The sequence below is a fragment of the Macaca thibetana genome, chromosome 18 (genome assembly GCF_024542745.1).
Source record: "Macaca thibetana thibetana isolate TM-01 chromosome 18, ASM2454274v1, whole genome shotgun sequence".
NCBI classification, from domain to species: Eukaryota; Metazoa; Chordata; class Mammalia; order Primates; family Cercopithecidae; genus Macaca; species Macaca thibetana.
In genome coordinates this window covers 57,119,394-57,137,953 of record NC_065595.1, presented here as the reverse complement: position 1 = coordinate 57,137,953, position 18,560 = coordinate 57,119,394, and the positions used below count along the sequence as shown (strand labels likewise).

The 18,560-nt window shown below is 42.1% G+C and overlaps 1 protein-coding gene across 1 annotated transcript in view; it reads left to right on the top strand.

Annotated features, from left to right (window-relative positions):
- RIOK3 (RIO kinase 3) overlaps positions 1-15,663 on the top strand; it is a 29,833-nt gene extending 14,170 nt beyond the window's left edge. The window contains exons 7-13 of the mRNA XM_050768009.1: positions 745-872; positions 6,673-6,870; positions 8,175-8,334; positions 10,239-10,319; positions 10,412-10,501; positions 12,004-12,111; positions 13,857-15,663. Of these exons, the coding sequence (XP_050623966.1) occupies positions 745-872; positions 6,673-6,870; positions 8,175-8,334; positions 10,239-10,319; positions 10,412-10,501; positions 12,004-12,111; positions 13,857-13,964 (873 nt within the window). The 3' untranslated portion in view covers positions 13,965-15,663. The remainder of the gene's footprint in view (positions 1-744; positions 873-6,672; positions 6,871-8,174; positions 8,335-10,238; positions 10,320-10,411; positions 10,502-12,003; positions 12,112-13,856) is intronic.
- Positions 15,664-18,560: the final 2,897 nt, after the last annotated feature.

Genomic DNA, 18,560 nt, shown 5'->3' with positions numbered 1-18,560 from the left:
TGACAGATTGAGACCCTGCCTTAAAAAAGAAAAAAAAAGAGAGAGAGAGAGAGATGTAAATAAGCCAGGTGGGGTGGCTCCCAGCACCTTGGGAGGTCAAGGTGGAAGGATCGCTTGAGCCCAGGAGTTCGAGACCAGCCTGGGCAACATAGGGAGACCCTGGGAGACCATGTCTCAGCAAAAAGTTTTTAAAAATTAGCCGGACATGTTGGTGTGCATCTTTAGTCGCAGTTGCTCAGGAGGCTGAGGTGAGAGGATCACTTGAGCCCAAGAATTTGAGGCTGTAGTGAGCCATAATCATGTCACTGCATTCCATCCTGGACAACAGAGTGAGACCCTGTTTTTCTCTCTCTCTCTCTAAAAAAAAAGATATTAGGCCAGGTGTGGTGGCTCAAGCCTCTAATCCCAGCACTTTGGGAGGCCAAGGCGGGCGGATCATGAGGTCAGGAGTTTGAGACCAGCCTGGCCAACATGGTGAAACCCCATCTCTAGTAAAAATGCAAAAATTAGCCATGTGTGGTGGTGGGCGCCTGTAATCCCAGCTACTCAGGAGGCTGAGGCAGGAGAATCACTTGAAAGCGGGAGGCGGAGGTTGCAGTGATCAGAGATGGTGCCATTGCACTCTAGCCTGGGCGACAAAAGCAAGACTCCGTCTCAAAGGAAAAGAAAAAGTTATTAGAAGTGGCTCAGAAAATATTTTGTGATTAGCAGTCATTTTCACTTACAGTGCTTTATCTCTTGCAGGAAAAAGCAGTTGATCCTAAGACACGTTTACTTATGTATAAAATGGTCAACTCTGGAATGTTGGAGACAATCACTGGCTGTATTAGTACAGGAAAGGAATCTGTTGTCTTTCATGCGTATGGAGGGAGGTAAATGAGCAAAATATGATACCATCATGTGAAAACTTAGTCTCTTCTCCCCAAGATTAATGGATTTACACAGAATCAAAGATAATGCTGCATGGCAAGCAGCATAATTTTTAAAGTGTTACTGTAGAAAGTCCAGGCAGTATAGGAATGTATAAAAAACACAGTCATCCTAATACCACCACCCAGAGATAATCATTTATAATTTTGGGTAGACTCCTCCAGTTTTTTTCAGTGCGTATATTATTTTCTTTTTTTGAGATGGAGTTTCACTGTTGTTGCCCAGGCTGGAGTGCAGTGGCGTGATCTCGGCTCACTGCAATCTCTGCCTCCTGGGTTCAAGTGATTCTCCTGTCCCAGACTCCGGAGTAGCTGGGATTACGGGCGCATGCCGCCACGCCCGGCTAATTTTTGTATTTTCAGTAGAGACAGAGTTTCGCCATGTTGGCCAGGCTGGCCTCGAACTCCTGACCTCAGGTGATCCACCCGTCTCGGCCTCCCAAAATGCTGGGATTATAGGCGTGAGCCACTGCTTCCGGCCTTCCTCATCTTTATCAATGTTTAGTACTGTCAAATCTAATGCTTTTTGTCAGTGTGAAAGATGAAAAGTAGTATCTTGGTATTTTGGTGTGCATTTATTTAATTATGATTAAGTTGTACATTTTTTTCAAGTGCTTTATTGGCCATTTGTATTTCTTTTTCTTGTCTTCTCTCTTGTTTATCCTTTGTCCATTTTCTGTTATACTTAATATACTCTTTTTTTTTTTTTGAGATGGAGTTTTGCTCTTATTGCCCAGGGTAGAGTACAATGGCACAATCTCGGCTCACTGCAACCTCCGCCTCCTGGGTTCAAGCGATTCTCCTGTCTCAGCCTCCCAAGTAGCTGGGATTATAGGCACGCACCACCACGCCTGGCTAATTTGTGTGTTTTTAGTAGAGACGGGGTTTCACCATGTTGGCCAGGCTGGTCTCAAACTCCTGACATCAGGTGATCCACCCGTCTTGGCCTCCCAAAGTGCCAAGATTACAGGCATGAGCCCCTGTGCCTGGCCTGTTATACTTAATATACTCTAATAAAATAAGTGATAAGTCTTTCTGGTGGAATTGGTATCATAGTCTGTACTTTAACATTTCTAAGTTAGCAAAACTAGAGAACATTCAGTTTTCTACAGCTAAAAGTAAATGCTTTTAAAAGTTTGTTAGTTTTCTGTGGTACATAACAAATTGCCACAGACTTAGCAGCCTAAAACAGCATCCATTTATTGTCTCGTAGTTTGTGTTGACAGAATCCAGGCACGGCTTAACTAGGTTCTGTGTTCAGGGTTTCACAAGCCTGCAGTCTAGGTGTTGGCCAGGCTGTGTTCCTTTCTGGAGCTTGGTGTCCTCTTCCCTTGGCCACCTTTCAGTTCCTTGCAGCTGTAGGACTGAGGTCCCACTTTCTTGTTGGTTGTCAGCAGTGGGCTGCTCTCAGCTCCCCGAGGCCCCTGCAGCCATGGGGCCATCTCACAGGCCCCTTCACACACTAGCTCACAGCTTCAAAGCCAGCAGGAAAATCTCTCCGGTCTGCTAAGACTGAGACTTAGTGGGATGTTATCATGGGAATGACGAGACCATCACCTTTGCCACGTGACCTAACCAGGGAGTGGTTATCCCACACGTGCTGAAGGGAAGGAGATATTGTACGGGGTGTGCACACCAAGGGGGCTGCGAGTTTTTGGAGTCATCTTAGAATTCTGCTTTTCACAAAGCTCTGGTTGATTGGTTTCTTTCCTTTCTTCCTTCCTTCCTTCCTTCCTTCCTTCCTTCCGTCCATCCGTCCGTCCGTCCGTCCATCCGTCCTTCTTTTTTTTTTTTTTGAAATGGAGTCTTGCTCTGTCACCCAGGCTGGAGCGCAGTGGCACAATCTTGGCTCACAGCAACCTCTACCTCCCGGGTTCAAGTGATTCTCCTGCTTCACCTCCCCGGTAGCTGGGATTACAGGTGCACACCACCATGCCAGGCTAATTTTTGTATTTTTAAGTGGAGATGGGGTTTCACTGTGTTGGCCAGGCTGGTGTCAAATACCTGACCTTGTGATCCACCCACCTCAGCCTCCCAAAGTGTTAGGATTACAGGCGTGAGCCACTGTGCCTGGGTCAAAGCTCTGGTTTCTCTCACTCTCAGGTTGGTCAGGCAATCAACAATTATTCAAGCAGTAATTTGTCCTAGATTACTCAGGGAATAAAATATAAGACATATTTTTTACTCTCAAAGAGCTTAAGCTTTAGCTAAAAAGAGAACATTACAGTAAGAACCATTATGGTCAATGAAAGATAATTACATAATAGAGTACCCAGTTATGCAAATGAGACCTTATATGGGATAGGAATAGCGAATAGAACAAGATCATCTTCAGGTATATTCAGGGAAGATATCATAATGAAGTTGGATCTCAATCTGGATTTTAAAAATAGGTTAACAAAAAAAAATCCATTGGGAGGCTGAGGCAGGCGGATCATGAGGTCAGGAGATCGAGACCATCCTGGCTAACACAGTGAAACTCCGTCTCTACTAAAAAATACAAAAAAGTTAGCTGGGCATGGTGGCGGGTGTCTGTACTCCCAGCTACTCGGGAGGCTGAGGCAGGAGAATGGTGTGAACCTGGGAGCGGAGCTTGCAGTGAGCCGAGATCACGCCACTGCACTCCAGCCTGGGTGACAGAGCGAGACTTCGTCTCAAAAACAAAAAAAAACAACAACAAAAAATTCCAATGTTGAGTATAAAGGGTAGTTGTAGAATATATATACAGTATATCATCTATTTAAATTTTTAAAATCATACAGAAAATTACAGAGATGTTTATAGATGCTTGTGGATACTTATATATTATCTTTTAAAAGAGACTAGAAATATAGCATTTATGATAGTTGTTGCCTCTGGTGAGTTAAGATGGGGAATGGTAATCAGAGGGCACTTCAGTGATGTTTAATTCTTTAAGAAAAAGGGTAAGGGTGGGAGGGTTGAAGTTTAGGTACTGAGAGGATTAGGAAGGTATGTGCTTAGACGTAGTAGGAAGTAAAGTGGTGTAAGCAAATTGGAAATTGGTAAGGAGGACCTTAAAAGCTAGGTAGACGGATGTGTCATTTGCTAAGAAACAGGATCTTTTTGTAGTAGGACAATGACAAGGCAAATCTTATAAATTGGACTCGATCCTAGAGACCTTCCAAGTAAGGGATCTCTTGTATGGCATTTTTGCTAGGGCCTTACCTACTGTGTGGTTAAACTAGTCCAATGAAAGGAGCTTCTTATCTCAAAATCTAGCGTATTCTGTCATAATGTCTTTTAAGTTATTAGAGATTTCTTCTCTGAATAGAGTCTCTAATCTGTCTCCCTGAAAATTGTGTCATCTGTTTACCAAATAGTTGAGCAACTGTCATGTACTCTTCCAGGTACTAGGGATACGGCAATGAATGGTACAAGGAAGGTCCCTGGTCTAATGGAATGTGCTTCCCCCGTCCTCAACCCCTCTCCATGACAATAATAAACAAAAAATATCAGATATGTGCTATGTGGATAGTTAAAATAGGATGATGTCGTAGTGACAGGCTGACTAGCTTTATTAGTAGGACAGGGAACGCTTCTCCAGTGAAGTGACACGTGAGTGACACATCTAGGATACATCAAAGATCAGGTGGATGCGCATTCTGGACTAGAGAATAGCTAGTGCTAATGCCTTAGGACAGGTACAAAGTTAGTATCTTTGAGGGAGCATAAGAAACCCAGTCTCTCTGGAGCATAGGATGTGAATGGGAGAGGGGGCTAGAGGAGTAAGCAGGGGCTGGACCAGGTAGGATTTTGTAGGCCAGGGTAAGGAATCTGCTCTTTAACTGCTCTGGGAACCAAAGCTATGAGTTGATTCTTATTTTCAAAAGATTGCTGTGTGGAAAATGAATTATAGGAGGAGAAGAGAAGCAGCAGTAAGGTCGGTTAAAAACACTGTAGTAGTTGAAGTGAGAAATGGTGAAGGGTTGGACTAAGGAGGGCAGTAGTGGAAGTGAAGAGTAGGAGAGTGTTGGCATGTGTTTTGGAGGTAGAGTGAACAGCACATGCTGTTGAATTGGATGTGGGTGTGGGAGGACAGATTCTGGGCTAGAGCAGCTGATGGTGGTGCCATTTGATGAGGTGAGAGCCTGGGGAAGGGTAGGGTGAGGACTCAGCATGAGTTTTGTTTTGGGCATGTTAAATTTGAGATGCCTGTTAGACTTCTAAGTGATGTCATGTAGGAGTTGGATAAATGGGCCTGAAGTTCTAGGGAAAGTCAGGACTGGGATAGAAATGTGGGAGTTATTGGCCAGGCACAGTGGCTCACGCCTGTAATCCCAGCACTTTCAGAGGCTGAGTTGGGTGGATCATCTGGAGTTTGAGACCAGCCTGGCCAACATGGCGAAACCCCATCTCTACTAAAAATACAAAAATTAGCCGGGCGTGGTGGCGTGTGCCTGTAATCCCAGCTACTCAGGAGGCTGAGGCAGGAGAATAGCTTGAACCTGGGAGACGGAGGTTGCAGTGAGCCAGGATCGTACCACTGTACTCCAGCCTGGGTGACAGAGTGAGACTCTGTCTCAAAAAAAAAAAAAAAAAAAAGAAATGTAGGAGTTATCTATATAGAGATGATATTTAGAGCCATGGGGCTAAGTGAAATTGCCCGGGAAGAGAAGGGAGGTTTCTTAGAACCAGGTGAAGGACTTTAACCTTTTGAGACTAAATGGAAGAGGAGTCAGCCAGGAGAATATGGTACAGAAGGAGGTTTGATTCAGATTCTGTCCTTTGGAAATACAGTTCCTTTCTGTCCCAGATTAACATCCTATCAGATATTTAAAGGTAAATATTAATATTGTTTCTCCTTCCATCCACCTTTTCACTCCCACTGCCACCATCATGACTGAAGCTCACTATTGGGGGACTATTGCAGTAGCATCCTGAGTCGCCTCACACCTCTAGCCTGTCCCTGTGCCCTCTCATGCTGATAGTATTGTCCACTAGATCATCATGAAGGACGCATTTGAGAGTGCCATACACAGAAACCCTCGCATTTCCCCATCACCTCTAGGAATTTGTCCAGGCTCTTCACAGATGTGCCTCTGTCCTGTCCTTTAGCTCCAATTTATTTTCATTATCTCTCCAGCCAAGTCTTAACTCTAGTGTTTGTTGTTCCTCAGATATGTCCTGTGGTTTCCTGCCTCTGCTTTTGTTCATGCTGTTCAGATCCTACCCATTGTCCTGTTTCTGTTTCAGATGGCACTTGTGCCATGAAGTCTTGCCTGATCTTTCCAACGAAAAGAGGCCTTTCCTATTCATGTGCTGCTTTTACTCTCTGCTGCCACTTCTCGCAGACTTGTGGGGCAGGAACCATTTCATTCACCTTTATGTCTGCTAGGAGTGAAGGAGTGATTTTTTAAAAAGCTGTTTTATTTGTTGCTTTTATTGAATTTTGCTCCTGAACCATATTGGGAAGACTGTAGCCTATTTTCAAGTGCATATGTCTTCATTGTATTTCAAGCTTGATTCCATAGTCATTAAGTGAAGAACATTATGTGATAGATGGTTGAAAACTGGTTGACAATTTATTTGAAAGTATATTTTATTTAAAAAATCAAACCAAAACCTAAGGCTTTATTAAGATCCAAAACCTAAAGGCTTAAAAAACAAGACTTGACGCTGAGAGAGGGCAGATCTAATTTAGTGTTATAGAATCTTTGTTTTGAAATTGTTGTACTTGTGAGCCGGCAACTTGTACTGACTTGATTTTTTTTCTTCCACTTAGCATGGAGGATGAAAAGGAAGATAGTAAAGTTATACCTACAGAATGTGCCATCAAGGTATTTAAAACAACCCTTAATGAGTTTAAGAATCGTGACAAATATATTAAAGATGATTTCAGGTTTAAAGATCGCTTCAGTAAACTAAATCCACGTAAGATCATCCGCATGTGGGCAGAAAAAGAAATGCACAATCTTGCAAGGTAAAGAAAATATTGTGCTAGATGTAATCTTGGGTAAATATCTTTTTGCGTTAGGATAAAAAAATCCATGCTTTCTTTTAAATTCATTTATAGAAATAATGAAAGGCCAGGTGTACAACCTCGATGAATGAAAGGATGAAGAAGCCATTTTCTTTTTTCTTTCCTCAATGAAACTTGAGGGAAATCTGGTCTTTTTCTGCCTTAGACACTTTATCATATATCTAAATGCCATTTTTAAATTGCTTTTATCAAGAAGTAAAACTTCCAGCATCCAATTAGGCTTAGCATAAAAAATTGTTTCAGAAAATGTTTGTTACATTTAATTTGTTAATTTTGTGGGAGTAAGTTCTTACCAATCAAATTACATTTTGTTTAAATTTTTATACTTGTATCTGAATTTTCTAAGCAATTTATTTTCTATCAAGGAATTTGTTTTATCAACCAAGAAATTCAGTAATAATCCTTCTCATTAAAAACCTTTCCATTACCTTAATCTATTAAAAGCTTAATTTTAGTTTGTTATTTTCTAAAGATATTTGCTTTCAAAAGTAATTATTCATATATCTCAGTTACAAAATTCTTCTACTGAGAGTTCCCCACCAAAATAAGCCGGACATGGTGTGCACGTGTACTTCCAGCTACTTGGGAGGCTGAGATGGGAGGATTGCTTGAACCTAGGAGTTCAAAACCAACCCGGAAACATTAGACTCCCGAGACCTTGTCTCAAAAAAAAAAAATTGTTTTCAATTAATTAATTCCAGGTAGAATAATTTTCTAGAAGGTCTTGCTGTCCTCCAGTCTCTTTTCTGTACTCCTGAAATTCCTGCCTTTCTTAAAAAACAGTGTTCCATAGTGGAGCTTGCCTGTCTCTGCAGCCTCAGCCCACATTGCCGTTCCTCCTACTCACAGATCTATGTTGATTGATATACATTCCCCAAACGGACTATGCTCTTGAACACCTCCCTGCATTCCCTTGCACTATCTTCATCTGGCTAATTCCTGTTCCCTACCTCTTCTTCTAATAAGCCATCCTTGGTGCTGTGTGCTCCTGTATAGCTCCTACCCATACCTCTGCCAGTGTGTACGTCACGCTGCATTGTAATTGTCTCTTTACTTGTCTGTCATTTCCATCAGTCCCTGAGCTCCCTACGAGTAGAGGCGGTGTTTTATTGTCTTTGTATTCCCACGTCACCAGGGTAGAACATAGTGCCAGCTCATTGTAGGCCCTTATTAATATTTATTGAATAAATGACATTTTTTTCTCCTTCTGATCTGTATATTCTGAATCATTTCTTTCTGTATAGAATGCAGACAGCTGGAATTCCTTGTCCAACAGTTGTACTACTGAAGAAACACATTTTAGTTATGTCTTTTATTGGCCATGATCAAGTTCCAGCCCCTAAATTAAAAGAAGTAAAGCTCAATAGTGAAGAAATGAAAGAAGCCTACTATCAAACTCTTCATGTAAGTTGTGCTTTTAAAAGCATTCACACACTGCCTTTAAAACATATTTCCTCTAGACTTTAAAAAAATGTCCTTAAAGAAGCCAGGCATGGTGGCTGACACTTGTAATCTAGAACTTCGGGAGGCTGAGGCAGGAGGATCACTTGAGCCCAGGAGTTTGAGACTAGCCTGGGCAACATGGTGAAACCCTGTCTCTACTAAAAATACAAAAAAATTAGCTGGGCATGTGCCTGTAATCCCAGCTACTCGGGAGGCTGAGGCAGGGGAATTGCTTGAACCAGGGAGGTGGAGGTTGCAGTGAACCGAGATTGCGCCACTGCACTCCAGCCTGGGTGACAGAGCAAGACTCTGTCTTAAAAAAAAAAAAAAAAATTAAAAATTAGCTGGGCATGGTGGCACACACCTGTAGTCTAGCTACTCGGGAGTCTAAGGTGGGAGGATCACTTGTGCCCAGGAACTTAAGGCAGCAGTGAGCTATGATTGTGCCACTGCACTCCAGCCTGGGCAAGAGATAGAGCAAGACCCTATCTCTTAAAAAACAAACAAACAAACAAACCCAAGTTCCTTACACAGTGCTATTTGAAGGTGCTATAATAAAGACAAGTTGAAGTTTGTGAAAGAATGTTAACACGGAAGAGTTGTTTTTCTATCAATATGTGTGTGTCTTAAATAGTTTTAGAAAACTTACAGACTTAACCAGGGAAGTCTTCATTGCCAGGATTAGTGACATATTACATGAAGCTGTTTTTCACAAAACTTCATTAAATAAAATTTGCTGTTACTACATTTAGCAGATAAAGTGCCTCATTAGTTTGTGTGCTTTATTGAATGTTATAGTTTTTTGGGGCTTTTTTTTTTCCCCAAATAAGAGATGGGGTCTCACTATGTTGCCCAGGCTGGTCTTGAACTCCTGGGCTCAAATGATCCTCTTGCCTCAGCATCCCAAAGTGCTGGGATTACTGGTGTGAGCCACCACACCCAGCCATTGAACGTTACAACTTTAACAGTGAAGGAAAGGAAGCAGGTTTGGTCTCATCATAAGAGAGTGATGATGAAAACTGAAAATAGTAGGGAGTGCAGGTGTTAAGTTGGAAGGCACATGTCGGGAATCTCAAGGAAACTACGTGCTTTGAAATAGCAACTGAATTCAATCTGAGGGCCTTTCTAGGTTGAGAAAATGCTCCTAATACTGCCATTATCCCTCTGTAGTTTTAATTGAACACTGGAGAAACTTAATGTGCTACTTGATGCAATCTCTGCATGAAGCTGTCATGTAGTGCAGCCATTGATCTAAATATGGAAATGTTAGTCCAAATTAATTTTTAAAGATACAGCTAGAAAGGTGATCCACCTTTCTCTGCTTCCAAAGGAAAACATTGAAAGGAAAATCAAGTATATTTTTCTGGCGTCTTTGGGAGGTGGGGTGCCTAGGGAAGAGATTAAATAGTGATGAAACTTTCCTATTTAATTCTATTAAGGCTGGCAAACAAATACATTAATGTTGATTTCTACTATAAGACTTTAGGGGGGCCGGGCGCGGTGGCTCACGCCCGTAATCCTAGCACTTTGGGAGTCCGAGGCGAGCGGACCACGAGGTCAGGAGATTGAGACCATCCTGGCTAACACAGTGAAACTCCGTCTCTACTAAGAAAATACAATAAATTAGCCGGGCGTGATGGCGGGTGCCTATAGTCCCAGCTACTCAGGAGGCTGAGGCAGGAGAATGGCATGAACCCAGGACCGGAGTGAGCTGAGATCACACCACTGCATTCCAACCTGGGCAACAGAGCGAGACTCCATCTCAAAAAAAAAAAAAGACTTGGGGGGGGTGTCATCATCAATAATATACTATATAATCCCACTTAATTTATTCATTTCCTAATGTGTGCCTTCCCTCTTCACAGTTGATGCGGCAGTTATATCATGAATGTAGGCTTGTCCATGCTGACCTCAGTGAGTATAACATGCTGTGGCATGCTGGAAAGGTGAGGAGAACCTTTTGTTGACATTCAGATTTAATTACTTTAAGTAAAATGTCAAATGTAAATACATCAGTCTGTGTTCTGTATTGAAATAGGTCTGGTTGATCGATGTCAGTCAGTCAGTAGAACCTACCCATCCTCATGGCCTGGAGTTCTTGTTCCGGGACTGCAGGAATGTCTCGCAGGTAGACATGTAAACCAATATACCTTTTTTGTTGGATGTAACAGCTGTAGGTATTTTTCTCACTCCTAAGTAAGAGGACCATATTCTTAGAAATTGAAGGAAGGGATACTGGCTGCTTTCAGGACAAGGATATAAAGATCAATTTGTCATATTTCATTTTGCAAGAATTTGATTCCATGTTTCATAGTTGGGTAAAATGTTCAAGGGGTGCCAGGTGCGGTGGCTCACGCCTGTAATCCCAGCACTTTGGGAGACTGAGGTGGGTGGATCACTTGATGTCAGAGGTTCAAGACCAGCCTGGCCAACATGGTGAAACCCCATCTCTACTAAAAATACAAAATTAGCCGGGTGTGGTGGCAAGTGCCTGTAATCCCAGCTACTCAGGAGGCTGAGGCAGGAGACTCACTTGAACCTGGGAGGCAGAGGTTGCAGTGAGCCAAGAACGTGCTACTGTACTCCACCCAGCCTGGGCAACAGAGCGAGGCTCTATCTCAAAAAAAAAAAATGTTCAAGGGAATGAGTGTTTTGGCTTCTATAAGCAGTTGAGTAGACATTTAATGTGTGCATAGTGCTTAAACAGAAGCTGGCATATGGTGTGCCTGCATGCTTGCTGCCATTATTACCATTAAAAGAGAGACAGTCTCCATTGTGGGACAGTGTCTGATCACTGTCACTGTGAAGCAGGGAAAAAAGATTAGGTGGCTGGGCATGGTGGTTCATGCCTATAATCTCAAAACTTTGGGAAGCCAGGGAGGGAGGATTGCTTGAGCCCAGGAGTTTGAGACCAGCCTGGGCAATATAGTGAGACTCCTATCTCTCCAAAAAAATTTAAGAAGTAGCTGGGTGTGGTGGAACATGTCTGTAGTCCTAGCTGCTTTAACTGGGAGGCTGTTTTACTAGGGAGGCTGAGGCAAGAGGATTGTTTGAGTCCAGAAGTTCAAGATTAGAGTGAGCTGTGATTGTGCCACTGCACTCCAGCCTGGGTGACAGTGCTAGGCCCTGTCTCTTAAAAAAACAAAACATATATATACATAAGGTAAAATTCAGTAAGCACAGGGTTGGGTCATACTTATTTGGCATTTCTAAGGGAAATGAATTGTTGGCAGTAGATTCAGATAGGAATGATCTTTCTAAAGGATAGAGTAACTTCATATTGGACATAACCTCTGAGTCTGCTTGAAAATTTTAATTTCTGGGGTTTAGTGAAAGTATTTCCTTTACATATTCAAAGCAATGCCAAGTGGTTTTATATATAGCACTCATTTTTATAGCTATAGGAGGTGCAGTGGGATGAGCTAAATCCAGAAGGCAGAATGGATGTGTGAGAGGATGAAAAGCAACTAGAACCTGAGCATAGTCCAGCTTGGAAGTAGGAAGATCGATGGTTGAGAAATGAGGGAAGGAATGTAGTGGTGTCTTTTTATAAATGTGCAGCTCCCTGTTCTTAGTTTATTGAGAACCTTGCTAATACTTCTTACTGACTTTCTTGTATTTCCTTTCTAGTTTTTCCAGAAAGGAGGCGTCAAGGAAGCCCTTAGTGAACGAGAACTCTTCAATGCTGTTTCAGGCTTAAACATCTCAGCAGATAATGAAGCTGATTTTTTAGCTGAGGTATGTGATAAACAGCTGTTTTTCACCTTACTGGTCATACAGAACTGCATAGAGGAGATAACTAAAACCCAGAGCTAGTTTTATCCTCCCTTTCCCCCAAAAACAAAATTAATTTGAGATTTTTCTTTTCTTTAGATGTTTTTGGTTTTTTATTTTTCATTTCTTTTTTTTTTTGAGATGGAGTCTTGGTTTGTCACTCAGGCTGGAATGCAATGGCTTGATCTCAGCTCACTGCAACCTCTGCCTCTTGGGTTCAAGCGATTCTCCTGCCTCAGCCTCCCAAGTAGCTGGGATTACAGGTGTGTGCCACCATGCTTGGCTAATTTTTGTATTTTTGGTAGAGACGGGGTTTCGCCATGTTGGCCAGGCTGGTCTTGAACTCCTGGCCTCAAGTGATCCGCCCTCCTTGGCCTCAAAGTGCTGAGATTACAAGCATGAGCCACTGTGCTCGGCTTGTTTTTTTCTATGATTGAAATTCAGAATACACACACAGCAAAACATTTCTTCACAGAGGGCACCATTTGGTTAAGATGGGCAAGCTGCACATTTTCAGTAGACTCCTATTTCCCCTATTTAATGAATGCAGAAGTTGATGAACACTCTGAGTGATACAAAAAGCAGTAACATGTGGTCCCTGCCCTTTACTAAACATAGAAAGTTAGAAGTGCCCATCTTTGGAAATACCCCGTTATTATAATATCAGATCTAGAGAACCATGAAAAAGCTTCCTCCAGAGAAAATCTCTTAAAATTGAACAAAATCTAAAAGGTGAAATAACAGTTAATTATTCCCAACATTATACCAAAGCAGAGAGTGATTACTGAGTGTTCCAGAACTCCCCAGGATGACTTGAGTTTGGGTAAGCTGTGCCTAGCCTAAGGCTAGAGAGAAATAACAGAAAGAGTAAATTCAGCTTCCAGCACAATACAGTTGCTCAGTAAGTAAATGATACTGTTGTTTGATGAATGATAAAATTCTCTTTTTCCTGTTTCCGGAATGTTTTATAGAATACCTTTCAAACATAGATGATTCCAATTGCTAGCTGGATAAAGTTAGTAAATATTGACCCTTGTAATCAAGTTAAAAAAAATACATGTATGTATGACTGTCTGTGTACACTTGGACACATGCACGCGGGCGCACGCACACACACACACACACACACACACATAGTAATTTCAACTCAAAGGCAGAATCATTAGGAATAACCTAGTTTTTAAGAGAGTAAAAGTTACTGGCTCAGCCAGGCATGGCGGCTCACTCCTGTTATTCCTGTAATCCCAGCACTTTGGGAGGCCAAGGAGGGAGGATCTCTTGAGCCCAGGAATTTGAGACCAGCCTGAGCAACATAAACTCCATTAAAAAATAAAAAAATTGGCCGGTCACGGTGGCTCACGCCTGTAATCCTAGCACTCTGAGAGGCCAAGGCGGGTGGAACACCTGAGGTCAGGAGTTCAAGACAAGCCTGGACAACATAGTGAAACCCCGTCTTTACTAAAAATACAAAAATTAGCTGGGTGTGGTGGCACATGTGTCCCAGCTACTAGGGAGGCTAAGGCAGGAGAATTGCTTGAACCCAGGAGGCGGAGGTTGCAGTGAGCCGAGATTGCACCATTGCACTCCAGCCTGGGTGACAGAGTGAGACTCCATTTCAAAAAAAGAAAAAAATTACTAGCATAATCTAAAATATGGTTTCTGTGAAAAGTAGGATTCTGACAAATGGATTCAATGTATTATTTTTGTAGATAGAAGCTTTGGAGAAAATGAATGAAGATCACGTTCAGAAGAATGGAAGGAAAGCTGCTTCTTTTTTGAAAGATGATGGAGACCCACCAGTGCTATATTATGAATAGCACTGATACCCACTGCTTCAGTGTTAACACAGCCGTGAGTGTCAGCTGCCAATAGCAAATGAAGTTGTGGGCGACTCGAAATACCAGAACACGGGGAGTGGGCAATGGTGCTTCTCTGCTTCCCCCCTTGTAACCCATGTGCCAGATGTGTGGAATCTTTAGCTCAGCATTGAGAGAATAAAATGTCACTACCTCTCATCTTATGAACAGGATAATATAATTCTTTAACAGCTATAGGTTATCTGGCTGAAGTAGACCTAATTTTACATGACTTGTGGTGTAAAATGTCTTGATGATAATTTTTAAAACTTAGGCAACATTTCCAAATATGGGAGGAAAGGACAGATGTGTTTACAAGGGAGGGTTTCATTACAACGTATTTGCTTTATTCACCTCCCTGTTTTGTGTTGCATCTTTCCTTGAATATCTTACTGGCCCAGAGTTAGCCTTTCTCAATTATGTTTCCAGACTGTGGCCGTGATTCTAAAGGAAAATGTGTGCTCTTTAATGGGTAGAACAAATGGAAATTTGGTTTCAGAATGGCTGACAGAAATAGACATAAGCCATGTAATTTTTGTTGATATATCATGAAAATGAACAGAATTCTTTTTCCATACTTATATCTAAGAAAAGGCATCATAGGTTTCTGAAAGAGATAAATATATAACAGCTTTTTAACTATCCAGTCAACTTTCAGCTTTTCTACATTTAGGTAAAATGGTTAGGATATAACTCATAGTGTGGCTAATCTACATTTATCAATAAAATGTAAATTATCTGAGAGGACAGAATATAAGATTGAACCATGTTTGACATATTTTAATTTAGTTAATGAAGCAAAATTCCGTTTACATTTCACTAAAACTGTGTACTTGATTGATTTTCAGAGAAATATCACAAATTAGAAATATTAAATCAAAGGATGAAAGGTATATATAAAACAATTTGGGGGCCAGGCGTGGTTCAAGCAATTCAAACAGGAAAATCGCTTGAACCTGGGAGGCGGAGATTGCAGTGAGCTGAGATCATGCCACTGCACTCCAGCCTGGGCGACAGAGTGAGACTCTGTCTCCAGGAAAAAAAAAAAAACCAAACCCAATTTAGATACCAAATTAATCAACTAATTTGAGCTCTCTGGCCTTACTCTTAGTAGTTTTTAGTACGTGCTGGACACCACTTTGAAAAAGCAATCACTGTGCTAGAAAAGTATATTGGCTTTGTTAGGTTTGAAGTTCATTAACTTCAACGTAATCATTCCTCCTATTACTGAAGTCAGATTGGAACCACTAAAGATCCAAACCTTCTGTCTGGTAATAGAAAGTAAAAATCTAGACATCATTTACATTTGAGAAAGCTGTTTTTAACATTATTTTAAAATGCCAAATATGTTCTTTCTAGAAAAATATTTATTTTTGTTTTTGTTGGATAGCTTTTAATTGCATTTCAGAGAAGTGTGATTTTGGGTAGATGCTAATTACATTTTTGAAAGATTTACTGTTCCAAAATAAAGATTTAGATGACTGGTGATACTGGCTTTACAGAAATTTCAGAGAACTAATTTTTAAAACATTTAAAACTTTTTTTGTTTTGTTTTCTGACATATTCTGACAAAGAGCAGCAAACCACTGCTGTGTGGCATTCTTGGAGTGTGCTGTGAATGTGCTTTTTAAGAAATTAAAAAGAGATCATTTTAAAATTGGTTCTTTGTGTGGTATCTTCCTGTTCCTTATATTAACTTATGTCCTGGTACCAAGTTGCCATTTCTGTATAAAGTTAAGTGATACTGTTTTAAGTAGATTATTCCCCCTCAACCTCTCATTGTTAGATTTCAGTCTCAAATGGCCTACTTCACATTACAAATAGGTTTTCACCCCCACCCCCCTTGTAGATTACAGAGTAGATTTTTTCCCATAGTAGAAAAAGAAAGTGAAAAATACTGGTTTGCTAAGTAAATAAAAAATCAAGCCGGGCGCGGTGGCTCAAGCCTGTAATCCCAGCACTTTGGGAGGCCGAGACGGGCGGATCACGAGGTCAGGAGATCGAGACCATCCTGGCTAACACGGTGAAACCCCATCTCTACTAAAAAATACAAAAAAAAAAAAAAACTAGCCGGGCGAGGTGGCGGGCGCCTGTAGTCCCGGCTACTCGGGAGGCTGAGGCAGGAGAATGGCGGGAACCCGGGAGGCGGAGCTTGCAGTGAGCTGAGATCCGGCCACAGCACTCCAGCCTGGGTGACAGAGCGAGACTCCGTCAAAAAAAAAAAAAAAAAAAAAAAAAAAATCAAATACAGGCTGGGCGTGGTGGCTCACACCTGTAATCCCAATACTTTGGGATGCTGAGGCAGGATGATCACTTGAACCTAGGAGTTTGAGATCTGCCTGAGCAGCAAAGCAGACCTCATCTCTACAGAACATTAGGTGGGTGGCACGCATCTCTGGTCCCAGCTACTGGGGAAGCTGAGGCAGGAGGATTCTTTGAGCTCAGGAGATCCAGCCTGCAGTGAGCTATGATCACACGACTACACTCCAGCCTGGGTGACAGATAAAGACTTGGTCTCAAAATAAATAAATTAATAAAATGAAAATATATAAAATACGGAAATAGGGATATTTTATCTCACATTAAGTTATCAAAATAAGGATGACTAGATAACTTTTATTTCAATACGATAATTACCAATTTCCTTTTCATAAAAATTAGTTTTTCTTGCTTACAAAAGTAAGTCATTTATTTGAATGTAAATATTGTAGGAATTTAGAAATGTTCAAGTGAAAGTCCCTCGGCCAGGTGCAGTGGCTCAGGCCTGTAATCCCAGCACTTTGGGAGGCTGAGGTGGGCAGCTCACCTGAGGTCAGGAGTTTGAGACCAGCCGGCCAACATGGTGAATCCGTGTCTCTACTAAAAATACAAAAATTAGCTGGGCGTGATGGCACATGCCTGTAATCCCAGCTACTTAGGAGGCTGAGGCAGGAGAATGACTTGAGCCCAGGAGGCAGAGGTTGCAGGGAGCTGAGATGGTGCCGCTGCACTCCAGCCTGGGCAACAGAGCGAGACTCTGTCTCAAAAAAAAAAGTAAAAGTCCTTCATATTCCAGAGACCATTGTTTATAGTGTGGCATGCATCCCTGCAACTTTTCCCCTCAGCGTATGGTATTTTCTTTTTTAAAAAACCTTTGAACAAAAAGCAAGATGAAGTGAGGCAGCTGATGGGGAAATGTTGAGCATGGGAGACTCTGAGGAAGATGAAGACAGTAGGCCCTGAGATGTGTTAGGAGCACCTTTCTCACTGCTCACTGGGGCTCTGGGCATCAGAAGAGACTGTTTTCTGCACCTTTTGAAATTCCAAGAACTATAGGGACAGAGAAAAGCTCATCTGATTATATTTTCCAACCTTGATCCTTAGGTTTTTGAAGACAACATTTTTCTATTTTTGTCAGGATTACATAAAAATAAGCTATCAAAGTGTGTTTTATGCTTGGAGACATCAGTTTACTAATGTGAAAGCCTCTTGTTTTTATTGTTTTCCAATTTGTTTCCAGTATAAAAATAATATAAGGTTGCATTTGGAACAGCATTCCTTTTACCATCCTAAGCTTTCCAGCTTTCTCCCAGACTTGGCTAGCTTTTTGAGGAGTTAAGATCAAATTCGGTAGATAAGAAAGTGGCAGATGGAGGAGTGGGGAATGTGGGGTATTCTTTACAGAATACGTGAGTGAGCTACTACAGATAGCTCTATAAACTTGAGGGAAAAAATGTCTGCGCCACAGGTCTCGGCAGCTTGGGTGGTGGGAGGAGGAGCAGCAGCTGGTGGGCCCAGCTTCCAGAAGGCTCTGGTTTCGCCACTGCCCATAGGCACCCGGCAGGACCCCTCCCCACCACCAACATGCCCAAGACAAAGGTCAGCTCAGCCAGGGGGGCCGTGAAGGAAAAGCCCAGGAGGAGATTGGCACAGTTGTCCGCTAACCCTGCTCCTGCAAAAGTAGAAACGAAGCCAAAAAAAAAAAAAAAAAAAAGGCAGCAGGAAAGAACAAACCTTCAGACCTAAAAGTGCACACAAAAGGGAAAGGGGGAGCAAAGGGAAAACAGGCTGAAGCTTGAGTCCCTGCCCACCTCCATTCCTATCTGGTCTAGAACGTTTAACTGGCAATGTTTTTTTGACTCAGTCTCTGGGCCATAGGGGCCCCACTAGGGGACATGACAGACGCAGGGCCTGTAGCATGCCACCCTGGCCTCAATAGGGGCCAGAATGAAAGCTTGGCCATCAACACTGCCTCTGGGATACGTTGACAAAAAAAAGAGAAAAAAAAACAAAAAAACAAATAGAAGCCCCCATCAGAATGGATCTCCCTCTTGGCCAAAGGGAATCGAAACAACAGCAGCAGCCGCAACAGCCTGAAAACCTGGTTCAGGCCGTGACAGGAAGCTGGGAGTCAGCCACGCCTCACCACACCCTCCCTCACTTTGGAATCCAGGCACAACTGACCAAGCAAAAGGGCTTCACACCTTTGGAAAGGAACACCTTTTGGCTGATTCCGTAGGGAATGCGTTAAGGCTGCTCTTTCTGTTACCTGGTTTTACCACTTTTAGGCCCATTAAT